General features: G+C 42.8%; 1 protein-coding gene across 9 annotated transcripts in view; it reads left to right on the forward strand.

Annotated features, from left to right (window-relative positions):
- The window catches only part of RMDN2 (regulator of microtubule dynamics 2), a 76,930-nt gene that overhangs the window by 43,847 nt on the left and 19,989 nt on the right, over positions 1-13,094 (forward strand). For 6 of the 9 annotated variants that reach the window (NM_001352124.1, XM_059891090.1, NM_001040508.2 and 3 more), the window contains 3 exon segments: positions 2,891-2,989; positions 10,655-10,708; positions 10,793-10,873. In NM_001352124.1, coding sequence (NP_001339053.1) covers positions 2,891-2,989; positions 10,655-10,708; positions 10,793-10,873 — 234 coding nt within the window. 9 annotated transcript variants of the gene reach the window in all.

Genomic DNA, 13,094 nt, shown 5'->3' on the forward strand with positions numbered 1-13,094 from the left:
GCATTTCGGACTCTTTTGTTGACTATGAGGGCTACTCCATTTCTTCTAAGGGATTCTTGCCCACAGTACTAGAAATAATGGTCATCTGAATTAAATTCGCCATTCCAGTCCATTTTACTTCCCTGATTCCTAAAATATTGATGTTCACTCTTGCCATCTGCTGCTTGACCACTTCCAATTTACCTTGATTCATGATCAGAATAGAACAGAATGATCTCTATTCATTTCCAAGGCAAACCATTCAATATCACAGTAATCCAAGTCTATGCCCTAACTAGTAATGCTGAAGAAGCTGAAGTTGAATATTTCTTTGAAGACCTATAAGACCTTCTAGAACACCCAAAAAAGATGTCCGTTCATTTTGGGGACAGGAATGCAAAAGTAGGAAGTCAAGAGATACCTGGAGTAACAGGCAAATTTGGCCTTGGAATACAAAATGGATCAGGGCAAAGGCCAACAGAGTTTTGCCAAGAGAAGGCACTGATCATAGCAAACACCTTCTTCCAATAACACAAGAGAAGACTCTACACATGGATATCACCAGATGGTCAATACCGAAATCAGATTGATTATATTTTTTGCAGCCAAAGATGGAGAAGCTCTATACAGTCAGCAAAAACAAGACTGGGAGCTGACTGTGGCTCAGATCATGAACTCCTTCTTGCCAAAATCAGACTTAAATCGAAGAAAGTAGGGGAAACCACTAGACCATTCAGGCATGATCTGAATCAAATCCCTTATGATTATACAGTGGAAGTGAGAAATAGATTCAAGGGATTAGATCTGATAGACAGAGTACCTGAAGAACTATGGATGGAGGTTTGTGACATTGTACAGAAGGCAGTGATCAAGACCATCCCCAAGAAGAAGAAATGCAAAAAGGCCAAATAGTTGTCTGAGGAGGCCTTACAGATAGCTGAGAAAAGAGAAGTGAAAGGCAAAGGAGAAAAGGAAAGATATACCCATTTGAACGCAAAGTTCCAAAGAATAGCAAGGAGAGATAAGAGAGCCTTCTTCAGCGATCAATGCAAAGAAATAGAGGAAAACAATAGAAGGAGAAAGACTAGAGATCTCTTCAGGAAAATTAGAGATACTAAGGTAACATTTCATGCAAAGTTGGGCTCAATAAAGGACAGAAATGGTATGGACCTAACAGAAGCAGAAGATATTAAGAAGAGGTGGCAAGAACACACAGAGAAACTGTACAAAAAAGATCTTCATGACCCAGATAATCATGATGGTGTGATCACTCACCTAGAGCCAGACATCCTGGAATGTGAAATCAAGTGGGCCTTAGGAAGCATCATTACGAGCAAAGCTAGTGGAGGTGATGGAATCCCAGCTGAGCTATTTCAAATCCTAAAGGATGATGCTGTGAAAGTGCTGCACTCAATATGCCAGCAAATTTGGAAAACTCAGCAGTGGCCACAGGACTGGAAAAGGTCAGTTTTCATTCCAATCCCAAAGAAAGGCAATGCCAAAGAATGCTCAAACTACCACACAATCTCACATGCTAGCAAAGTAATGCTCAAAATTCTCCAAGCCAGGCTTCAACAGTATGTGAACTGTGAACTTCCAGATGTTCAAGCTGGATTTAAAAAAGGCAGAGGAACCAGAGATCAAGTTGCCAACATCTGCTGGATCATCAAAAAAGAAAGAGAGTTCCAGAAAAACATCTACTTCTGTTTATTGACTATGCCAAAGCCTTTGACTGTGTGGATCACAACAAACTGTGGAAAATTCTGAAAGAGATGGGAATACCAGACAACCTGACCTGCCTCCTGAGAAATCTGTATGCAGGTCAGGAAGCAACAGTTAGAACTGGACATGGAGCAACAGACTGGTTCCAAATCAGGAAAGGAGTACGTCAAGGCTGTATATTGTCACCCTGCTTATTTAACTTACATGCAGAGTACATCATGCGAAGTGCCAGACTGGATGAAGTACAAGCTGGAATCAAGATTGCTGGGAGAAATATCAATATCTTCAGATATGCAGATGACACCACCCATATGGCAGAAAGTGAAGAACTAAAGAGCCTCTTGATGAAAGTCAAAGAGGAGAGTGAAAAAGTTGACTTAAAACTCAACATTCAAAAATCTGAGATCATGGCATCTGGTCCCATCACTTCTTGGCAAATAGATGGGGAAGCAATGCAAACAGTAAGAGACTTTATGTTGGGGGGGTCTCCAAAATCACTGCAGATGGTAACTTCAGCCATGAAATTAAAAGACGCTTGCTCCTTGGAAAAAAGGCTATGGCCAACCTAGACAGCATATTAAAGAGCAGAGATGGTACTTTGCCAACAAGGGTTTGTCTAGTCAAAGCAATGGTTTTTCCAGTAGTCATGTACGGATGTGAGAATTGGACTACAAAGAAAGCTGAGCACTGAAGAACTGATGCTTTTGAACCTGTGGTTTTGGAGAAGACTCTTGAGAGTCCCTTGGACTGCAAGGAGATCCAACCAGTCAATCCTAAAGGAAATCAGTCCTGAATATTCATTGGAAGGACTGATGCTGAAGCTAAAAAAAGCTCAAACTCCAATACTTTGGCTACCTAATGCGAAAAACTGACTCATTTGAAAAGACCCTGATGCTGGGCAAGACTGAAGGCAGGAGAAGGGGACAACAAAGGATAAGATGTTTGGATGGCTTCACCAACTCTATGGACATGAGTTTGAGCAAGCTCCAGGAGGTGGTGAAGGACAGGGAAGCCTGGCATGCTGCAGTTCATGGGGTCACAAAGAGTCAGACACGACTGAATGAACTGAAACTGACAGCCTGATACTGTATGCATACCCTACGTCTGTGCACACACACATGCATCTGAGGAGAGATTATTCATTCAAAAGGTGGTCAAGTGTCTGAGTGTTGTTGCTGTATATTTGCAGGTCTCAAAACTGAGCTGGATTGAGAGAAAAATGGCTGCTACTCTGTTTGGAAATATACCATCCTCAACTGTACAAGAAGCTTTGCAAAATTTCCTTAAGGTATGTTTTGCCTATCCGTTTTTTCAATGTCAGTCTGGCTCCTGTCTTCATCAGGCCCTCCTACTATTGCTGTCAAGGAAATCTTCCTCTTGTCCATGTGTAGACCTCTAACTGGAGCCCCAGATTGTGTCCTCATTTTGGCATGTTCAAACTACTTCTTAGAGGATAGTTATGTGCTAAGTCCTAGCTGTGGCAGCCCTTACTGCCAAATCCAGTATAGCTCTCCATACTGTTTATGTACAAAAGCATTCATGTCCTAATTTGTAGAAAGCATGCATGCTCAGTTGCTCAGTCGCGTCCAACTCTTTGGCACCCCATGGGCTGTAGCCTGCCAGGCTCCTCTGTCCATGGGTTTCCCGTCAAGAATACTGGCGTAGGTTTCCATTTCCTCCTCCAGGGGATCTTCCCGTCCCAGGGATCGAACCCGTGTCTCCTGCATCTCCTGCATTGGCAGATGGATTCTTTACCACTGGGCCCACCTGGGAAGCCCTCCTGATTACTAGACTTGGTCCAAAATACTCCTGACTATCCTAACATAGAACCAGTTTAATCTTAAAGAACTAAAAGTTGCCAAGAAGATGAGTCATTTTAAAAGTTACTCTATGAATTGCAGACAGTTCTATGGAACATTTGTGGGGCATCAGACCAAACCAGGATTTTCATTACCATCCTAAAATGTACGATTGCTCTGCTGATAAACTCTAAATAGTAATATGTGTGTGTGCACACATGAGAATGTGTAATATATCCACGCATTTAACCAACTTGCTGTTGGGCTAATCTCTTCATTTTTCTCTGGAACCGTTTATGGAATCTTATAGATACTGATTTTTCTTTTCCCTCCTGCTTCCTTCAGATTTGTAACAATATAGAGAAAATCAGGCTCTGAACAGTATTGTCAAATATATTTTAAAGCCTAGTATTTTTTGGTATATTTTAGGGCTCGATTTTGTAGAACCGAGAGGGAGTTTAAAAATGATATATTCTAAGATAGCAAATATACTGCACTTCTCTGAACAATGGCTAGTGGCTTTTTGAAAAAATAAGTATTCTGAAATCAAGCCTGTACCCTGTGGGATAAAGTATGAATATACAAGTACAAGGGCTGTATGTTTCTTCTTTTTTATTTAGTGTGATCTTTTTTGTTTTATAAGAAAGGGAATCAAGACATCAGGAATGTAACTTTTTCCAGTGTCACACAATGGCAGGTCAAAGACGTGAATGAAGTCTGATACTGTATTATCACTTCGCCTTCTTTCTAACATCAAGAATTAGTTCTCCCTTGTTAAATTTTATAAGGATATAGATCATCGTGCATTTAAAATGATTTATAAAAGTTGCTATGTTCATGGGGCTTCCCTGGTAGGTAAAGAATCAGCCTGCAATGCAGGAGACCCTTGGTTCAATTCCTGGGTTGGGAAGTTTCCCTGGAGAAGGGATAGGCTACCCACTCCAGTATTCTTGGGCTTCCCTGGTGGCCCAGCTGGTAAAGAATCTGCCTGCAATGTGGGAGACGTGGGTTCAATCCCTGGGTTGGGAAGATTCCCTGGAGAAGGGATAGGCCACCCACTCCAGTATTCTTGCCTGGAGAATCCCCATGGACTGAGGAGCCTGGCGGGCTACAGAACTGTCCATGGGGTCACAAAGAGTCAGACACAACTAAGTGACTAATCACATGTTCATTAGCAAAAATTTCATTTGAACCTATTTTTGATGGTATCAAATTTATAATTAGAGGGTCAGGTTTTCAGGACATGGAACACAAGTTCTTAAGGTGCTTCTGTGCCTGAAGTATTACACTGCTGCTAAGTCGCTTCAGTCGTGTCAGACTCTGTGCAACCCCATAGACGGCAGCCCACCAGGCTCCCCTGTCCCTGGGATTCTCCAGGCAAGAACACTGGAGTGGGTTGCCATTTCCTTCTCCAATGCATGGAAGTGAAAAGTGAAAGTGAGGTCACTCAGTCATGTCCGACTCTTCGAGACCCCATGGAATGCAGCCTACCAGGCCCTTCCGCCCATGGGATTTTCCAGGCAAGAGTACTGGAGTGGGGTGCCACTGCCTTTTCCGGAAGTATTACACAGATAAAATCAAAAGTAAGTAAGAAGCATAAGGATGTAGAGGTACAACTCTGAAACCAGACCACCTGGTTAAATCCCAGTTCTGCTTTTTACTGGCTGACTGACATTGGGCAAGTTACTTAATATCTCTCTGTCTCAGTTTAATCAATAACATGGAGGTGATGGTATTGTTGTGAAGGTTAAATAAATTAATCCAAGAAAATTGCTTGGAGAGTGCCCAGGACCTCACAAGTGCTCAATAAAGACTCAAAGAATTTTAACTTCATTAAAATGTAAAAGGAAAGAAAGAAAGTTAGTCGCTCAGTTGTGTCCGTCTGTTTGAGATCCCATGGACTCTAGCCCACCAGGCTCCTCTGTCCATGGAATTCTCCAGGAAGGAATACTGGGGTGGGTAGCCATTCCCTTCTCCAGGGGATCTTCCCCACCCAGGGATTGAACCCACGTCTCCCACATTGCAGGCAGATTCTTTACCGTCTGAGCCATCAGGGAAGCCCTCATTGTAAACACCTCATCAAACCATCTTGAGGACCTCACCATTCAGTTATGACTTAGATACTGTCTGAAATGTGTTCCACAGTGTTTGTCAAGAGGGTGAGAAGGCATCAGGGGTGCTTCACCCCATATTTACTGCAGCACACGAGGGTACCGAGGAGCCTAGAGGGCTGAGGGCTGTGGAGGAGCTGAGAAACCTGGGGGGAAAAGTGGGGAAGAAGAAACAGCACATACCATGGCTCCCACACTCCGTGATTCTGCACCCCCTCTAATCCCAACAGGAAGTCATGCCGTCAGAACCCAGACTGTGGAAGTCCTGCCCCGCTCCATGCCTCCAAAGAGGTTCACAGGAATACAGCTCCAGAGCCATGCCGTTCACTTGTGTAGAGAGAGAGCTCTAGTTTTGGAATCAGACAGGTTAAGACCTGAGACTTTTACTGTTAATATGACATGGACCTGTTTGTTTATTTCTCCTAACCTTAAATTCTTTATCAGTAAGGTAGGCATAATAATACCTAATTTTGTTTTTGTGAAAATTACATGAAATAATACATGTCATTTACTTGGCCCATGGTCTCACACACAAAGTGCTCTAACTAAAAACAAATATTGCTGATATTGCTGTTATTTTTCATATAACTGGTGAAACCTGGTTCTCCACAGCCTCAAAACATCTAGGGAGGTAGTTTGAGACCAAGAGTCATCTGCAAATTCCATGTTGGGATTCTTTTAAGATATAGCATGCTTCCCACTTCATCCAAAATTCTGGCCTGATTCCCTCAGTCAGTGGTTTTTAACCTTGTCTATGCGAACTGAACAGAACTGATACATTTGAATTGTCTGGAGAGCTTTAAAAAATGCTAACCCGGGCTACAACCCAGACTAATTATTTCAGAATATCTGAATTTATTAAGATATAGTTTATATACAATTAGATACACCCATTTTATGTGTACAGTTCTGTGAAATTTGACAAGTTTGTATACTTATGTAACTACCACCACTTTGCCTGTTTTAAAATTTTATATAAATAGAATCATAGCTTTGGTAATTTGTATATCTGGCTTCCTTTGCTCTGCATGTTTTGAGATGCAGTCAATTTATTGAATGTATTTGTGATTAACTCATAATATTCCATCACATGGATTTACAACAATTTACTTATGGACTTACCTATTGATGGACGTTTGAGTTGTTCCCAGCTTGGGGCTATTATGAATAAAGTGTTTATGAACATTCATAGACAAGCTTTTATGTAGACATGTTTTAAATTTTCTTAGGTAAATACCTATGATTGGAATTGTGGTACAACGCTGTTTTAAAGCTTGACCTGTTTTTAAAGATCTCAAGGTCCTTCATGTGCAGGCCATGGCATGTTGGAGCACTCCTGGATGGGTGTGTGCAGTAGAAGACGGGTGTGGCAGTTTTGGCCATCCTGATGTCACTCACTGTTAGCAGTCACAGGATCCCCGAATCTTCCTTAGTGGTTTCACCAGCTGCCAAGCTGTCTTCTGTGACTTGATATGACAGAGGGCTGCTGCATGAGTTCATGAGATGTTTTAAAACAAAGCTGATTTATTCAGCAATGTTTTTTAAGCATATACCTAATACCAAATGAAGGGAACACAGAAATGACCTTAACAGCTCCTGCCTTTGGGGGACTTGGATGACCAAGATGAAGTAAGCAAGTACAGTATTTTCTGCCAGATGTTACGGCATAGTTTGAAGAACATCATAGAAACTGCCCGTTAATTAAAACATTCTATCGAATGACCCAGCCTTCCTTGTTATGCTGCTAATGCCTTTGGCAGAGGTCAGAATCTGCCCCATTTTAGGATGTAAGTATTGTTAGTGGCCTGCCCATGTTCCTTTGTTGTTGTTCAGTCACTAAGTCGTGTCCAACTCTTTGCGACCCCATGGCTGCAGCAGACCAGGCTTCCCTGTCCCTCACCCTCTCGTCCTGCTTTCAATCTTTCCCAGCATCAGGGTCTTTTCAGTGAGTCGGCTCTTCCCTTCAGGTGGCCTAAGTATTGGAGCTTCAGCTTCAGCATCAGTCCTTCCAATGAATATCAGGGTTGATTTCCTTTGGGATTGACTGGTTTGATCTCCTTACTGTCCAAGAGACTCTCAAGAGTCTTCTCCAGCACTACAATTCAAAAACATCAATTCTTCAGCGCTCAGCCTTCCTTGTGGTCCAGCTCTCACATCCATGCATGACTACTGGAAAAACCATAGCTTTTAAAAAAATTTATTTTTTTTTAATTGAAGGATAAATGCTTTACATAATTTTGTTGTTTTCTGCTAAACATCAACATGAATCAGCCAGAGGGTGGCTCAGATGGCAAAACCAAATAGCTTTGACTATACGGACCTTTGTCAGCAGTGATGTCTCTGCTTTTTAATACACTGTCTAGGTTTGTCGTAGTTTTCCTTCCGAGGAGCAAGCGTCTTTTAATTTCATGGCTGCACTGTCCTCAGTGATTTTGTTCTTTGGATTTCTTTTTTTAACCATAAGCACAAAAAGAGGTGCTCTGACTTATGATCATTCTGGTTAATTAGACATCAGTACTCTTGCCTGGAAAATCCCATGGATGGAGGAGCCTGGTAGGCTGCAGTCCATGGGGTCGCGAAGAGTCGGACATGACTGAGTGACTTCACTTTCACTTTTCACTTTCATACACTGGAGAAGGAAATGGCAACCCACTCCAGTGTTCTTGCCTGGAGAATCCCAGGGACGGCGGAGCCTGGTGGGCTGCCGTCTATGGGGTCACACAGAGTCGGACACGACTGAAGTGACTTAGCATAGCATAGCATTAAAGTATATATGTGAAATTAAAATGCTAACATTAAAGAAATAAGCTGCTGATGTGCCTATGTTGGGGCAAGTTATCTAGATAGGATTTGGACAGAACTGGGACAACTACTGGACATCAGTCAAATATAGTTTAATCTAGGTCCTTCTCTTTTTTTCTTCTGCTTTTATTGAAGTCTAATGGACGTGTAGCACTGTATAAGTTTAAAGTGTACAGAATAATGATTTGACTTATATACATCACGAAATGATTATCACAATAAGTTTAGTGAACATTCATCATCTCCATGTAGGAACAACATTAAAGAAATTTAAAAAAAAATTTTTAACTCAAAGAGTTAAAATGGAAATAATTGGACAAGAGAGAAGAAGCGGGAGAACCAGAACCCACTGGCACCATGGATGGCTCTGTTGGGCTTTCAGGGCTTTGGCCAGGACTGAACAACTTCCTTCAGTCCGTCGGCAGCTCCGGTGTTTCACTAACAGGCTCTAGGCCAGATCCACACGCTATTCATCCATTCAGTCTTAAAGAGTTACACCGAGTCTGGCTTCCTAGCCCAAGAGACTTTGTCCTCCTTCTCCTCCTCCCAGGACCCTTCTCTTGGATTCTGCAGAGAATAAGTGGCCTTTGTAAGGGATGTGCTCTCATAAGGTATTGGAACACTCCTCAGAACCCTAGCTCTTGCTTTCCCCTCTATCAATACTTAAAATGTATGTATCTTTTGACTCCGAAATCCAACTTCTGGGACTCTCTCTTGCACACATAATCACATGCACACAGGCATATAGGAGCAAGTATATACATTGATCGTTGTTAGTAATAGTGAAAAATAAGTCTAAATGTCTAATGGCAATGCTTGATTTAATCATAGTGTATGAAGGTGAAGGTGAAGGTGAAGTCACTCAGTCGTGTCCAACTCTCTGCAACCCCATGGACTGTAGCCTACAAGGCTTCTCCATCCATGGGATTCTCAAGGCAAGAATACTGGAGTGGTTTACCATTTCCTTCTCCAGGGGATCTTCCCGACCCAGGTCTCCCGGGTCTCCCACATTAGAGGCAGACGCTTTAATCTCTGAGCTACCAGGGAAGCCCCAGTCATAGTGTATACGTAGTATGAAATACAGCTCGTAGAAACAATGAGGTAGATCTGCGTATGTGAACACAAAAACGTGTCTGTGATACATTGAGGGAAAAAAAAGTTTGGGACCAATAAGTAGGAAATGGTCCTATTTAAATTTTTTTTCAGAAATGAGTCATCTTGAGTAGTGGGGAGGTGGGAGGTGGGAGGCAGGGAGTTCCTCTGCTAAAGGTCTGTAGGATGCATTTGTCACACTGTTGAGAGTGGTTGCCCCTGGGGAAATAGATCGTAATTGAGAATAAAATTGGAACAGAGAAGCTTTCACTTTTTAATTTTGAATATGTCTGATAAGTCGTAAAACAAGCATATATTTGTAAATTTTTTTAAAGCATCCTCCTTTTGGCTTCTGCCTTCTTCTGTGTCGGGGGTCGGGGTCCCAACCTGGGAGCTTCCTGCATCGACTTTCATAAGAACAAAATCTGGCTCCAATGCAAAGACAGACTTAGGTTCTAAGAAGAGTTCTCTAGTAGCAACACCACATATCTGGCGAAATTCTTATTTACCAGAGATAAAGAAAAGGAACTGGTACATGAGACACTAGCAGATGAGGCGTAAGGAACTTTATCATACCCACTAACTGAGATCTGCGAGGTGGTTCGCCACTTCGACTAGTTATTTTAAGCATCTGCCTTTTATTTAAAAGAACTTGATGTCATGGGCCTCAGCTATTATTCGGCTCGTACAGAATGTGTTGAAATCATCAGAAATCAAATATTAATGTAGCAGAAGATGCTTGCCCTGGAATGCCAGTCACACTCCACTCCTGCTTCCTAAGGAGATTGCAGGGACTTGTCCTGAGGAGACTGGACCACCGGTTGTTTTGTCCCTGGAAAAAAAAAAAAAGAAAGGATAGAGAAGGGGAAGTGAGGAAGATGGTTATACAAGGTGATCCCCAAATCTTAAAGTATCTCATTGCTTTGCAAGCTTTATGACCACAGTAATAATCCCATTTTGATGGGTAAGCTCAAAAGCTGTATTTCCACTCAAAAGATACTTGAGCTGATAAAATGATTCTGATGTGACACAGCCAACCTAAATTCTTAGGGTAACTTGGTTAATGTCTGATTTATTGAAATATATCTCCTTTACTTAGGGTTCTAATATTTCCCTGATAGTCTCTTTTCTGTTTTCTCTTAAAATCAGGTTGAAGAACTACAGCCTGGGTTTTCTAAGTCCAATTACATGTTCATGGCCAAGGTAATGAAGACCACTGTTCTAAGATCACTTTGAATCCATTGCACAAAAATGTGCTGCCCTTCACATTATTGTTCTCATTTCTAGTGTTATGCCGATCTTAATCAAATCGACAGTGCTATGAAGTTCTGTAATTTGGCGGTGTTGCTTCCTTGTATTACCAAAGAGGTAAGTCCACACAGTAACAAAGAGCACTATTTATTTTATTAGTACAATTCCAGCCTCAACCATGAGTGAGTGGCTCAGATACATCTGGAGTTTTTTTCTATCCTAAAAGATTTTAACTTGGATTTAACGTGTACTGTGAAGTTTTAAAAACTGCTATAGCTAACCCTTCACCAGGAGACCCCTTGTATCTTGAATAGACATGAAAATCAGTTGTGGGCTAGCAGTTAAGATGTGGTGATGCTCTTTGGGTGTTACACAGCAGGGAGTAAGACAAGCCCCAGAGGAAGGATGGAGGAAGGTGTAATTCTGCAGAGCTGGTGATTACACTGGGGGAGGCAGCAAGCAAGCTAGACAGGCCACCCCCGTGACAGCAGGAGGAGGGTCCATGCAGTGGCCACCATCAGCCCCCAGTGCACAGCAGGCTGTGCCTGTCCAAGGCCGTGGAGAGGACTAAAAATACGTACTAACGTTTTCTCGGTCTTTGAACCCCGTTAATGAAAAAGAAGCAGTCATATTACTTCTTGCCTTTTTTCCCACTAATTCAGAATTCTGGATGTGCTGTAAGTTTTAGGAATTTCATAGCATTAACAGCTCGGTCTGTGTTCCTGTGTACAGGTATTGTGGGAACCAAAAGAAATAGATAAATGTTTTCCTGTTCCCATCTCATGTGCTGTGCTGGGCTCATTCAACTCTTTGTGACCCTTTGGCCAGGCTCCTCTGTCCGTGGGATTTTTCAGGCAAGAATACTGGTGTGGGTTGCCATTTCCTTCCCTAGGGGAATCTTCCCAACCCAGGGATCAAACTCACGCCTTTTGTGTCTCCTGCATGGGCAGGCGGATTCTTTACCACTGAGCCACCTGGAAAGAAAACAGCCCGCCTTCTCCAGAAGATAGTTTGTGTAACTTTTTCTGCAGAAAACAGATTTTGTACCCCTAGGTTGCTTGCTCCTTTTTAGTGGTTGGGACCCTACTGTCTTTCATGTCTCTCCTGAGCAATGCCAGTTTGGGTTACATGCAGTCATTTTAAACTAAGTGTCTATGCATTCTTATTAGAAAGTTAAAGTGAAAGTTGCTCAATCATGTCCAACTCTTTGCAACCCCATGGATTATACAGTCCATGGAATTCTCCAGGCCAGAATACTAGAGTGGGTAGCCATTCCCTTCTCCAGGGATCTTCCCAACCCAGGGATCAAACCCAAGTCCTCCACACTCAGGCGATTCTTTACCAGCTGAGCCACCAGGGAAGCCCATGCATTCTTATTAGAATACAAGATTAAAATGCAATATGATAATGAGGTATACTACCTGGTATGAAATGCAAGTATCTATGCCTGACATTTAGAGCTCTCATAAGAGGGCCAAATTGATGAGCTTCAGGGTTTGATCCTTGGTTGCTAAGTCTTCTCTCCCTTTCCTCCTCCCTGCCAGCCAAACCTATCCTCCATGGCTTCAAATGCTACATAACTACCAGGGATCCTCAGATGTGTGTCTCTAGACCCCGCCTCTGAGTCTAGACCTGATTATCCAGTGTCCTGCTTGACACCTCCGCTTGGATGACTCACAGACATCTCAGACTCAACTCATCATTAGGCCTTTGCATCCACTCTTCCTCCATCTGCCCTTCTTAGTAAATGGCACCTCCACCCCCATAACTAGGAAAGCTGGGAATGCTCCTTGACTCTTCCTTGTCTCTCAGCCCAGTCACCAAGTTCTCAGAGGTGTTCTAAAACATGCCTTGAGTCATCCAGCTGCGTGCGTGCTCCCTCTCTCTCTCTCTACCTGTCTCACTCTCCAGCCAGCCCTCCAAGCAGGGCACCATCCTCTTTCACCCGAGCTACAATCATGTCAACCTCCCAGCTGGTCTCATAGCCTCTTGCCCCTGCTCAGTCATTGCTGGCTCCCAGTGTCAGCCAAAGCCATAGATTAAACATAAACCTCACATGTCACTTCCTTGCTTGAACACCCTTTGCTTTTAGGATGCAGTTCAGAATTTTTAGCATGCCTTTCAGGGCTGGTGCCCCTCTCTCCTCCTCTGCGCTGTGCTCCTCCTGCCTTGCACCCTTGGCATATGGCGTTCCCTCTTTCTGAAACATTCCCTTACGAACTACCCCCCACTCCCTTCATCCTTCAAGCCTCACCATAAACGGCATTTCTTCAGGAAAGATTCCCTTGGCACTCTCAGGCAAGAAGGCACCTCATGCTTTTCCTTCTTGTCATTTAGC

The sequence above is a fragment of the Bos taurus genome, chromosome 11 (genome assembly GCF_002263795.3).
Source record: "Bos taurus isolate L1 Dominette 01449 registration number 42190680 breed Hereford chromosome 11, ARS-UCD2.0, whole genome shotgun sequence".
NCBI classification, from domain to species: Eukaryota; Metazoa; Chordata; class Mammalia; order Artiodactyla; family Bovidae; genus Bos; species Bos taurus.